At 40.2% G+C, this 12,753-nt stretch overlaps 1 protein-coding gene across 5 annotated transcripts; it reads right to left on the bottom strand.

Annotated features, from left to right (window-relative positions):
* Positions 1-2: 2 nt before the first annotated feature.
* LOC120731785 (phosphatidate phosphatase LPIN2-like) lies at positions 3-12,533 on the bottom strand. 5 transcript variants are annotated; one of them, XM_040029030.1, is made up of 20 exons: positions 12,411-12,533; positions 8,060-8,260; positions 7,871-7,966; positions 7,540-7,781; positions 6,742-6,849; positions 6,509-6,617; positions 5,625-6,399; positions 5,428-5,521; positions 5,063-5,250; positions 4,870-4,978; positions 4,700-4,769; positions 4,464-4,556; positions 4,225-4,283; positions 3,696-3,846; positions 3,452-3,600; positions 3,185-3,271; positions 2,818-2,970; positions 2,498-2,612; positions 2,047-2,150; positions 3-1,305 (listed from the first exon to the last, which is right to left on the bottom strand). In XM_040029030.1, exons 2-20 carry the CDS (start codon positions 8,249-8,251, stop codon positions 1,155-1,157), a joined length of 3,045 nt encoding a protein of 1,014 aa, XP_039884964.1. In that variant the 5' UTR covers positions 8,252-8,260; positions 12,411-12,533; the 3' UTR covers positions 3-1,154. The 5 variants fall into 5 exon arrangements, with proteins under 5 accessions (XP_039884964.1, XP_039884963.1, XP_039884965.1 ...); XM_040029029.1 differs by lacking the exon at positions 12,411-12,533 and adding an exon at positions 12,192-12,404; XM_040029031.1 differs by lacking the exon at positions 12,411-12,533 and adding an exon at positions 12,297-12,404.
* Between the last annotated feature and the right edge of the window lie 220 nt (positions 12,534-12,753).

Below are 12,753 nucleotides of genomic sequence, written 5' to 3'. Positions count from 1 at the left end.
AATGGAATTTGTTAGCTCTTTATTCGATTACTTTGTATTGCATTTTATTGTATTACAGATGTTAATGCACATTTAAAAAAAAATCCCACCTGGCAATTTAACCTCACTCTTGCAATAATTAATCTTTTAAACTGAAGTCAAGCATATCATTAAAAACAAATGACGACATGCGTATTTCTGCATACTTGGTCTAAACAGTAACAGCCGTATCCTCAGCTTCAATGCATTGCCACACAGTTTGAGCACAAAAGATGTGCAAGAAAATACAAAAAAAATAAACACAACAGTGTCATCACAAAGTGGAACAGCTGCCTGCTCAACTGAAATGTAATTCGCTGTAGGTCTGAGGCACTCTCACTCATGTAGTGTACAAACTGTAATCTGCTTGCTTACTTTATATTTCGACTTGACACAGTGGTAGTATTCTATTACAGCTTTCCATTCAAGGGGGTTTGCATTCACCCGTGTCAACTTTAACTTAAAAACACTCCATTAACAGTCACTGCAGATCAGGCAATACCTCACGAGTTACATCCAAATGAATGGAAACCACCTCTAAAGTAAAGCATTTTAAACATGTGTTGAATATATATTTGGTTTCTCAGCACATGTAGCTGCAATCTACACCCAAACACTCAAATCCATAAGACATTTTCAGCAGCACACAGTCATAAATTCTCTACAATCTTCTTAGAATAAAGGACAACACATTTAATTTAATGTTTTGGAGGATTTAGGCATCACACATCTAATAAAGTTCAGTTTTATATCTGTACAGGTTCATAGCTGATGTCTGAGTTGTTGGGCCAATATCTAAATATTATATTTTGGTGCTGCTGTAACACTGGTACACAGTAACAACAAGTTCAAAACAGTTCAAGGCATATGTTTTCCTGTTGTGGCATATTGATTGTAGTATAATACACAAACAGCAAAATATAACAGACACAGTCAGCAGTGGATTGATTGGGCTCCGCCTTTGAGTGCAGCAGAAGAAGAGAGAGCGGTCTCTTTATGTTTCAGTTTATTCAGTGGCTCATACACAGGCACTCCAGTTGACAAAGGCAACAGTCACTCAAGTCGGGAAAAACCTGGGAATATATGTGCTTGCCTTAGCTTGTGTATGTTTTGTGTGCGGGTTTGGCACTGCGTGTCTACAGTAGTGCATCCAGGTCCAGCTCTGGTAGAGGCTCCTTCCAATAGGAAAAACTACTGTAGTCAGGACAGTCAAGAACAGAGGATGTTCTGCCCTCAGCAGAAAGCAAAGGGAAGAAATGCTCCACCAACTCACTGAGGTGGCTGTACCTGCAAAACATGAAGGATTATAAAAACACAAATGAGAACACCATTAATATTTATATATGGAAGGTGAGGGGTCTAAAAAAAATGTCCACATTAAAGATTACAGGCATGTTCTGAAAGCTGTGCTCCTGCATGGAGAATTATCGTGTTAGTCATTTAAACTTCAATTATAGGTTTAAAAAATATATAACATCTTGAATTGTTGATATTTCTTTTCTTTTCTTTTTTTTTTTTTTTTTAAACAAGAGTGCTTAAAATCAGCTGTAATGTAAAATCAGATGTGTACTCCTTGTCATAAGCCAGAGAAATATCATCAGATGCATCATAACTCTAGTTCTTAAGCAGTCCATGGAAGAAGAGAGTATGTACTGAGAAAGCTATCACACCGAAAGAGCAAAAAAATTGAAAAATAATTTAAGAAATGTCAAAGGATCTTTAACCACTGGACATCAATCCACAGATGGGTTATAATAACAAACCCAGATCACTGCTATACACAGATGTTTGGTTTTATTTACTTTTTAGCCTGTGTTTTTTGTATTTTTTAGCCTTGTTCTTTTTAGTTTAAGCTCCTCATCCCCTAAAGAGCATAAACTATGCTTTTTAACTATTGCATGATTTGTATGGTCTAATAAAACATGTGTAAAGTGTCCTATATCTACACATTTTGTTTCCCTTTTAAAAAGAAAACAGTATTGCTTTTCAGCAATGTAATTTCCCATCACTTGTCTCCTGCATACTTACGAAGACTTGTTGCCTTTAGTCTTCTCCTGGATGAGCTCTCCTTTTGGGTTGACGGTAAATATCCTGGTTTCAGGCACTCCAACCTGCTTATAGGCATATGCATCCTGTAAAAGTCCAGGCAGCAACAGACAGGAGTTTAAGGTTAATCTTCTCTTAACCTCTGCAGCATTTATGTGCGCCAAACTGTGCCATTGGAGCACAAATCAATAATTATAAATCATTATCCGATGTTTTATTCATTTCCACAAGCAACACTTTATTACTATATTTCTCAAAATTTAACTCTACATGTGTCGCAATGATATATAAACACAGTCTTGTGCCAGGGGTTAAAATAACTGCCAGACAAACAGCTTAATACCTGGGAAACTTAAAATAAATGGAAAACTTCAAATACACTTGATGGTTCGATGCACAGCTGTGCTAAAAGCAGCCCCGTAGCATTGCTTACATTAGTCCTGTTGCCGAAAGCTGCGTAGAAAGGCTGTCTGTGTGGGCTGAACAAGTCCCTGATGTCACCGAGGCAGGCGACTTTAAAGACCTCCGGTTTCTTCTCAATCACCTCTCTGCACACATGGTTTACAGTTAAAATACACATCTGTTCAACTGATTGTCCCTTTCATACATTTTTTGTCTTTGGCAATAGCTGAGCATTGGCAATTTGGCCACTAGGGGTCAGCAGTACATTAAAATACAATTTTATTTTCATTTTTAAACAGCTTCATACTACATCTCTTTTCTGTTTAACAGTTCAGTACGAATATGTGGTACCTGTGCAGTGCTGAAAAAAGGCTGCTGGGAGCCAGCAGTACGGGGCCCTTGGGCAGGACGGTACCTTTGTCATTGACCCACTGCAGATAGTCTTTGGTAATAGCAGCCATACCTATAGCTCGTGCTGAACAATACAGGAACTTGTAGCCATTTCTGCAAAGAAAGCGACAGTGATATAAATTTTTACTTGAATGTGGGAACAATTTATCTACAGTGCTTAAAAATATATTAGACTACAAGGCAATGTAAGGTTCATGTCACAGCTGCCCTATATTAACCTTATTGGTAATCTCCAAAATTATTTTTGTATGTTTCTGTAATGTTTAAACTACAGGTACGATATTAAATATCGTTCAATTTAACATACTCGTGTATTTTGTGATAGAGTTTGGCGATGCCTTTGTGCGTCCAGTCTTTTCCAAACTGAGGTAGGATATGACCGAGAGCGTCAGACCTGCAGGAGACCAAAAGAGAAGACTCAAAATGCAAAAGAATGAGGCTGATTAAAAAAGAAAAACAGACAGAGGGAGTCTGCTGTAAATCTTTCTGGGGAATAGTGTATATTAATTTGTGCCCATAGCTGTTTGTTAATCTAGGACACTATAATTTTGCATGAAATCGTGTCTGTTCTTACTTGGTGATGGTGCCGTCTATGTCAGATATGATCACACGATCGTCCCAGTTCCACAGGTAGATAGCAGCCTCACAGCGACAGGTGCCCTGGTATTGTGTGGTCACACTGAACACCACCTTGTTAGCTCCTTCATGCAGGTTTAAATGCTCCTGGGAGGACAGTTAAATACATCCTAACATAAACTGATTGTGATACATAAGAATTTATCGAGGTGCATGAACATTTGTGCAAATTTATCTCCTACTATTTGTTTAGACGTCAGACGTAATGATTTGCGGTACATCTGGCTGATAGACTGAGCCGTGTTGAGGGTTTCTGTTGAAAGACTGGAAGAAATGACAGCTGTTCGCCCAAGGCCCGCTGCCTCATCACTGTCCACATCATCCAATGTCGCCCTGAAGAAACAATATTAAAATGTTGTGTCTAATTTGTTTGGCAATGGACTGTTTGCGAAGAGTTGGAGGCTGTTTTACAGACAACGACCCTTTGACTGCTTTGAGTCTATAAAAATGTTAAAAACTAGAGAACATGTACTGAAGCTTTGGATAGCTGTCAGCCACATTTAACATTTAACAACACAAAGAAAAAGCACTCGTCTTGTTGCTACAGTTTATAGATAGTTCTTTTAAAATTTGTGACTTGAGAATAAAATCCGATACTAGAAAGAGAAGGCCACAGAAGACAAAAACATTTTTTTATGCCTAGCACAACAAAGACAACTCTGGAAGATATTTTTGCAACAATGATAGTTACTGTAATTAAAGGTGTCTTACTTTACTGTGGAAGAAACACTTGCCAGTGGCTCCTCCCGCTCCTCCTTTGAGTTTTTCTGCTGGGAAAAACAAAACAAACCAACCAACATTGGCATCATTTTATCCGAGTTGATGTTGGCTGAAAAGGCTGCGTCCTCACAAGATATTATGTTTAATTTCTGCAGGTCCAGTGTGTTTTCTTCTGGGTACACTGTCAAAACCTAATAAATAATGACTGTGATGAGTTCCTGAGCATCTACCTGGCTGCTGTCCATGTCTCTCCTTCTCCAGGAAAACCACCAGCGTCCAGATTTTTTGGGCATCTTGTCTTTCACCAGTCGCTCTATTGTACTCTATGGAAAAAAAAGACAACAAATATATTCCCCCTGTTGTGATTATCTTTTTATAAATAAAATATAAAAATTGTACCAGAATATAAAGGAAGCTTCTTTAGGTAGTAACATTTTTGTGGTTTAGTTTTAATACAATAAAATACCTTTGGTAGGTTTTTCTGAAAGGACATCATTGACAAAACCATTGGAGCAGCCACTGCCCAGTTGTAATAGCTGTGAGGAAAAGAAAGAAAAACAGCTGATGAAGAGTCATGGATATAAACCTGTTGGAGTAATAACATAGTGGTGACTTTAGAAATACATTATTATATACTTTTTAGAATCATACTTGGAGTTTATGCAGATGACAAGACTTGGATCCTCAATGATTCCTGGATTCTTGGCAAAATCCTGATATGTCACAAGGTGCTCCATAAACTTTTCTGAAGTAAGGAGGAATGCAGGAAATACTTTAACTTCAGCGGCAGACACTCTGCAGGCATCAGCAGCAGTTTAACCACACTCACCTTTAGTGATCTTGCTGGTGTTGCCTTCTCGTCCGCAAAGGGACATGCTGACGTCCATGTTGTAGGAGGTGTTATCTGACAGATACTCGGTGCCACTGTCCATTGCCCCACTGCCCACTGACTGAGGCGACTGGCTTCCTGAACGGGAGCCCTGCTCTGCCCCGTTCTGAAACGCTCCCTCTCCCTCACTTCAGGAAACACAGGGATTTTAGGTAATTTAACTACACCTAATCAATACTCGAGCACAACTGCTGGATGATTGTATGTTCTTTCAATTTCAAACATTAGTTTATCATTTTCAATGATGAAGATTAGAACAGCGAGCTCAGTTAAAATAACTAAGTAACCTTAATGTGACATCTCACCTTTTGGGGAAATAAAGTGCGGCCACCTCCGGGTCCAGTGTGGTCAGATCATCCAGGTAAATATCTGTTGGTCCTAGGTGGTGATTACGTTTACCTGTGACCAGTTGATACATTAACACTGATACACTGTAGACTGAGTACAAAATGAGGATGGAGTAATACCTAAAACAGCAGGAATGCTTAAAGAAATGCTTCACCTTTTATCTTATCCTGTTGCTCTGCTTTAGAAGATGCTGCTGATGCCTCTGCAGCGGGCAGGCTGACCCCAGTATCTGTCGCTTCAGTTCTTGGAGAACCTCCTGCTGACCCCTCACTCCCTCTGGGTTCACTGTTCTCTTCCCCTCCCTCAGAGAAAGGATCGATTCCACTGTCACCCTCATTCACAGGAGGGCTACTGCTGTAACTCTGCTCACTTTGGTCAGGTAACGCTCCCTGATGTTGTGCATTAGAGGATTTTGGATTACTTGGACTTGTTTCTAGGTCCGTGTGGTCTTTAATGAGTTGTTTTTGTGCATTGCTTGGTGTGGCCGCTTTGACCACGCTACTTTCATTTTCAGGGCTAACTGGGCTAACAACAGTCAGTGTGCTACCTTTGTTAGTAAGGGAATCGGTGCATTTACTGACTGAATTAGAAGACAAGTCTCTGTTGGGCTCCTGTTCCATTGCAGCCTCAGAAGCATGAGGCATATCCATCGATAAGGCACAAGACTTGAAGACGTCACTGGAGGCAGACATGGAAATGTGAGTGTTTTCTTTGGATAAAGCAATGGTTTGCTTGTTGCGTCCGTCTAAATCGAGCATGTGAGTCAGAGGTTGCGGTTTCACCACAGTGACGCTGCCCACAGTCCCACAGCTAATCACAGGATCGTAGCTCATGTCAAAGGAGTCTTGTCTTTTAATGGCGCGGAAATGAAAATTGTCGGAAGAAGAACCACCCTGTGAATCCACAGCCGTCTTCTCTGGTTGACACAGCTACGAGAGGGAGAGCAGGATAAGAAATATGACACAGGCAGTCAGTAATGCCAACACAGGTACGCAGAAGATACTACACTTTTGCATGTGTAAGCATATGTTGCCCTACCGTGGGAAAGCCTCCCCAGTTCCACTGCATCTGAGGACCAGCTGACTCTTGAGTTTTAACCATGAGTTCAGAGTCGCTCTTAGGAGAAGACGAGCGACTGAAGAACACACTGCAGCAAAGTACAAAGACAGAGGAGAAGGATCATAATTGCAGAGACAGAAAAAAGTGATGATATAACAAGCCACTGATGCAAACAAATGAATATGATTAGTCAGTTAATAGACTTGTCTCACTTTTCTGAAGGTGACTGCTCTCCATCTGAATGTGGATGAGTCTCTCTGGTCTGGGTGGCCCCAGGATGCTCATTTGCCTCCTCAGACAATGAATAGTACACCGATTTACTTGAAAACACACACACACACACACACACACACACACACACACACACACACACACACACACACACACACTTAACATAAAATACTGTTTCATCTTAAACCATCATTACAGCTCCACTAGACTGTTGTTTTAGACAAATATTGGGCTACATTACTCCCTCGGGCCGCTTGCATTGACAGTTCTACTGAAATTCATCATCGCAGCTCTATGGAGTTTCCAGCTGCTTTGTGCTCATTATTTTGTTCTGGCAGGTTTGGTCCTGCACACAATGTTTAAAGATGGATGACACGTTTAAATTCCATATCAGGTTTAACAAAACATGCTAATGTCAAGCAACAATAAAACCTCCTTCGAGCATGCCCACGATTAGAAACTTGCTACACAAAGAATAATTGCATTTTTTAACCTGTTTCAAGAGACAAAATAGAAACTACCAGATGCAGAATGAATTCATAGAGAAGAGAAGTGTTCAACAGTGATTTTGCCTCAAACAGTAAATTAACATTTAAGCTAATACGAAGCTGAAGTTGGAGAAGTCTCTTTTCCAAAAGCATCTCAAGGATTAACCTTTATAAACCATAACCATAAGTTCTAACAGACTCAAATTTATATTTACAAAAAAAGGCATCTTAAAGAGTAAATTCTTCTGAAAGATATACCATATTTTATTTTATTTTTTTCTGATGACTTACCTGAGTTGCAATTTTGTGGCAAGCTCCTCTGAAGGAGTACAGTTTTGTTGAGCATGATCACTTTCTCTCTCATCCGATGAGGAGCTGACCTCTTCTTTGAGGTGAGATTCGGAGCGCATGCGTTTCCGCCGCCGTTTCTTCTTGCGGGAACAGGACCCGGTTAAGGAGAAGCCCTCAGTGGTCTCCTCCATTTCATCTAGGACCTCAAGAGGTATTGGCGAGGTGCACAGATGGGCTGGCACCTGAGACAGAAATAAATAAGTAATCGAATAAACTTAAAATGAATATAAAAGACAGCAAACATTTAAAAAAAACATAATTTGGCGGTCACCTCCATATTTTCATTTTCCTCCACAAAAAAAGCTTCTCCATTGTCACCCAGCTTCATGTGCAGATCCACAGATTCTCCATTTATCTCAATGTCCACCTATAGTCACAGTAAACAACGGGCTCATCACAGGGACAACAGGAAGTCAATCATGCTGAAATTGAAATGACATAAATATTCCAAAACACTAACAATTTTCTCCTTGGAGCGCAGCACGCCGAGCTTGCCGAAGCGGACGTGAAATGGGGAACACTGGAAAGACCCATCGGGCTGTCGCACTACGACGACGTCAATCCCTCCTGTGAGGGTGGCGGGGTTGAGGCCGCGGTACAGCTCCTTTACCGTCACAAACACCGTCTCTGCTAGCTGGTTCACAATATTCATGGTTTGGGACTAACAAAAAGGAAAAAACAAAAAGGAAGAAGTGAGAACCAGGGAGACCATGTGTCACACCACACCAAAAAAATAAATAAAAAAGTGTCGACTCTGCAATTTGAATTGTCTGTGGTCTGCACTTTGACCCTTAATTCTTGTTTTGTTTAACATTTTCAGCAGCAAGTATAGCAGGCAAAAGCCAGTACAGTCATACATCCTATAGGCATTAAAATAATTAAATGACAAAGATAAAATTCATATTCAACCTGTAATATATCATCCACATGCACATATGTTACATTGCTAGCTGATAAAAAACACGTAGTTAAATGTAAGTTAACTGTCGTAATTAACTGGGTAAAGTTTGCCAAGAAATGCCAAGGAGCAAAGACTGATTTTAGAGAAGCGACCGTCTGGGATGGGTTAAAAGAACACTTCCAAACAATTCCTATTCCATCATTCTTCAGTGAGAAAGATTATTCACAAGTGGAAAACAAAGAGAGTTGCCAGTCTTGCCAGAAGCGGGCATCCAAGGAAATTCCCCCAAAGGTCAGATCATGCAATGATCAGAGAAACTAAAAAAAAACAAAAAACAATAGCTTCATTTTCATTTTCGCCACTTTCACTTCAGACTCTGAATCAGAATCAATCAGAATCAGAATCTTTATTGTCATTGTCACGAGAACAACGAAATTAAGAATGGTCCCCGATCATTCAGACTCTGCAGGGCTCTGTTAGCATGTTAAATATTAAGATTCATGACAGTACAGTTAGAAAAAGACTAAACAAGTATGAGTTGTTTGGAAGGGTTGCAAGAAGAAAGCCTCTTCTAGGCAAAAACAAACATGGCAGCACAAATTATGTTTGCAAAGTTGTATCTGAACAAGTGACAAAGCTTCTGGAACAATGTCCTTTGGACAGATTAGACCAAAGTGGAGATGTTTGCCTATAATGCACAGCACCATGTTTGGTGAAAACCAAACATGGCATATCACCACAGACACCCTGACACCAACTGTCAACTGATTTTGGGCTTTCCTTGCAAACAGGATTTGGACACTTGGATTTGGATGACCATGAACTCCTCTGTGTACCAATATATTCCCATGTCAAATGAGCCCGAGCTCACCAAGAAATCGACAACAAAATGAAAAGAATCAATGGTGCAGTCAAAGCACAGAACTCAACCTGATGCTTAGGAGAGCGAAATTATTGCTGTAAAGAGGAGAGGGCCAAAACCTTTTCACAATGATGTGAGAAACTGATAAAGTCAAACAGAAAATGATTACTTCAAGTCACTGGTACTAAACAGGGTTCAGTAAGCTACTGAATCATGGTGCATACGTAGCTTTACACACACTGCTTCTGCACTGCTGAATAAATAATGACACTGTGTTATATTTTATGTTTTGTTGTTGTTTATCTGAGGATGTATTTACCTCATTTTAAGCCCCAATAAAGACTTATATATTTCCCAAACCTTAGAACTGAAAGAGGGTTTACTTTCTTTTTATCATGACTGTAAGCAAATATCACGGTAACAAAAGGGAACTACTGGAGTCATTTCTATGTGTAGTCATGATGGTCACAAGTAAAAACCCATTATACGTGATTTTCTCTGCAACAGGTTCTAACATGTTTGAAAACAACTGGAAAGGAATCCAAACTTTGTCAAGATCTACTTAAACAGCTCTGACTTCGTTTCTGCCTCCATCAACATCACTGTTTTGGGAAATTGGCTTCTGTGGGATCTGTAAACAGGACTTCTACCTGAATTGGTCTTACAAGCCCTAGTGATGTTAATACAGTGCATCTTCAAAGAAAGACATCAAAGCCTGTTGATGTCTTTTCCCCCTCGTTTTAATAGGTAATCCCTGAAGTGCCGTATTTGATCCTGTGGCAAAGTAATAACGTAATAAAACAAAGGGCAAAAGTAGCAACTTGGGGAAAAAAACTAAAGAAAATGCCTAGAGTTATCTAAGTTAATACAGCTCTGTACAGCTTGTGATGCTTTTAATGTTAACTTAAAGTAACAGAAATGGTCGAGATGTGTGAGGATCCATCCATAATATTATCAAAAATCCCCCAAACAGACTTTTTCTATGATTTTAACACTAAGAAGCGAAAAAATAACAAACACCCATTTATCATGTAGCAAACCGCTGCACCTGTCTATTACCCATCTAAATTTCACATTATGCTAATCTCATGTCTTACCCACAGAGAAGGATGCAGACGGCCCCTCAACACCAGGCTGTGTTTCCCGGATCTCCTGTCTGCCATACGGCACCGCAAGAATCACTTTTCCAACAGCAGAAACTAAGAAACTTTGTCAAGACACTTTACCTCCATGTCCACCTGAGCAACCTGTCAGCTATGATCCCCCAGAGTGCTCGCCTTTCTCTTGAGGTCGCTAACCGCCCCACATTTGTCAGGCTACATTATCTTAACTGTGCAGCTACAAAAGTGTGAACAGTCGATTAGAACTAGCTAAGTGGAATCAGAACCTCCGCTTCTACCACTAATCATCAGCGATGACAGCAATCAAGTCCTCTCAGTTCTGAAGCTGAAAGCAAAAATATGGCAATCTGTGAGAGAGTCCTAGTATATTCACTCACACTATTGCTTCCTCTATCTAATACAATTTTCACAAGCGCACACTAAAACACACACACTGAATTCATACTTCCCCACTAGCTGTGCACATGACAGCCAGACCAGCACTTTCTAAAAGGGTCGGACAGGCTATTCACAGACGCGTGGCATAAAACGGCTCACGCGCGTGAACTGCTCGGCCACACAGTTTCTGGGAATGACCACAGCTCTCTGGCCCATCAGAGATGAGGGGACTCTCCAGCAGCCATGCTCTGACAGCACTGGAAAGCCCTTCACAATCCTAGCTCACTTTGGAAGAACTCAAGCAAACGACTTGCAAATCTGAATGGAAAACACTGCCTGTTCTCCCTATGGAGGGAAAGAGGTAGGCCTAAGGGAAAAAAGATGACTCTCCACCGTATGCGAATGTGTTCTAATATGTGCTACGCCCATCTTTGCACATTTTGTATTCTGGAGGGTAGGTTTTGTACAAGTTAATATCTCAAAACTGAAACTGCCATCACATAGTGAGGAAAAAGGTTAAAGGTGCTATACATGGGTCAAATACCTGATCTGCAATTCACAGTGCTTCTTATTCATTCGTAAGCTTCCTATACTCATCCCTTAAGTGAAAGACTGTATATTTCAAAGAATCACTGTCGTTAATGCCTAATTACTGAGGAATAACTTACCTTAAAGTAAATGTCATCTATCATCACGCCCATTGATTCCATTCACAGAAACTGTCATCAGTTCATAAAACCCCATGGTTAGTTTAATGTCTTAGTTTGTTTCTCATACTTGCAAAACCACAGCCGTTCACAAATGATTTCATCAGTTTTCCATCAGTTTGTTCTTTCTTTTGCTTTTACTGACCTTTGCTACCTCTAAGGCGCAGACATCGAAGTTGCCTCACCCTGTTGCACATTAGCCTAACACACGTGTCATCTTTTCTATTCAGCGTTGCATAAAAAAATGCTGTGAAAGATCCATTACGTCAGATTTTATGATTGCATAATATTAGCACCATCCGAGATTCGCTCAAATCAGTCACCCACGGGGAACATTAACATATTACGCAAATAGTTGAATGCTTTCGACCGCGAGTTACTTTTGTAAACCAACAAACGATTTTAAAGACGCTCTTTCTGAGTTTGTATTACTGACTTGTGTATATATTTAGTTAGATGGAGGTACACCCCTAAGTCAAACAACTTCCGCAAAGGTGTCTGGTACAGTCCAGCCAATAGCCACTCAAACTATTGAGAAAACACGTTTCCTCACACTTCAAACGCGCTAAAAATAAAAGGACCTTACACGTACTCTTAGCCTTACTGTGAAGTACTTCACCCACCTTCACTTAACTTGACCGGGAATTTAGCGCTGAACCATCTTTAGGACTTATCCTGTGAAGCGATGTGTCTCAGTTTCACAGCACAAAACAGTTTTACAAACTCACTAAATAACTCTGCTCCACTGGCTGTTTGACATCTTCTTTGACAGCTACGTGTATTACAGAGGCTTCATTCCTTCTCACTTCTTTAGAAGTAAGGTTTTAAAGGCAGTAGCTTACCCTTCGTGTTGCCTTTTAGATTGACAAGCCATCCATCCATCCTTCTTCCTGCACAAGTGCGCCTGCGCATGCACGACCCCAAGCCAACAAACAGCCAATAAGAAAGCTGGAAAAGAAAACATGACCCGCCTCCAATTTTGAATAGTAAACAAAGGCATCAGCGTTGGATGTATTCACTGGGGATTTCAGTTGTCAGTGTAATAATAAATGAACATTTATTGTATGTACAGTAATTTATCAAAGGGATGGAATCTGTAAATAGTCTTTTGTTATCTTTCTGCTTAATGGCAAACGTTGATTTTAGATATTGATTGACAAAAACTCTAAAATCAGTCTCACAAAG

Source organism: Simochromis diagramma, unplaced genomic scaffold, assembly GCF_900408965.1.
Source record: "Simochromis diagramma unplaced genomic scaffold, fSimDia1.1 OVJJ01000483.1, whole genome shotgun sequence".
NCBI classification, from domain to species: Eukaryota; Metazoa; Chordata; class Actinopteri; order Cichliformes; family Cichlidae; genus Simochromis; species Simochromis diagramma.
The sequence above is the reverse complement of the archived record's forward strand: the minus strand, read 5'-3'. Positions and strand labels throughout refer to the sequence as shown.

Coding starts and splice junctions, on each gene's coding strand:
- LOC120731785 (XM_040029030.1), bottom strand. CDS start 8,251: ATGAATATTGTGAACCAGCTAGCAGAGACGGTGTTTGTGACGGTAAAG. Junction 4,284..4,463: donor GAGACATGGACAGCAGCCAG/GTAGATGCTCAG, acceptor TGTTTTTCCCAG/CAGAAAAACTCAAAGGAGGA. Junction 2,613..2,817: donor CTTTTTTCAGCACTGCACAG/GTACCACATATT, acceptor CCATGTGTGCAG/AGAGGTGATTGAGAAGAAAC.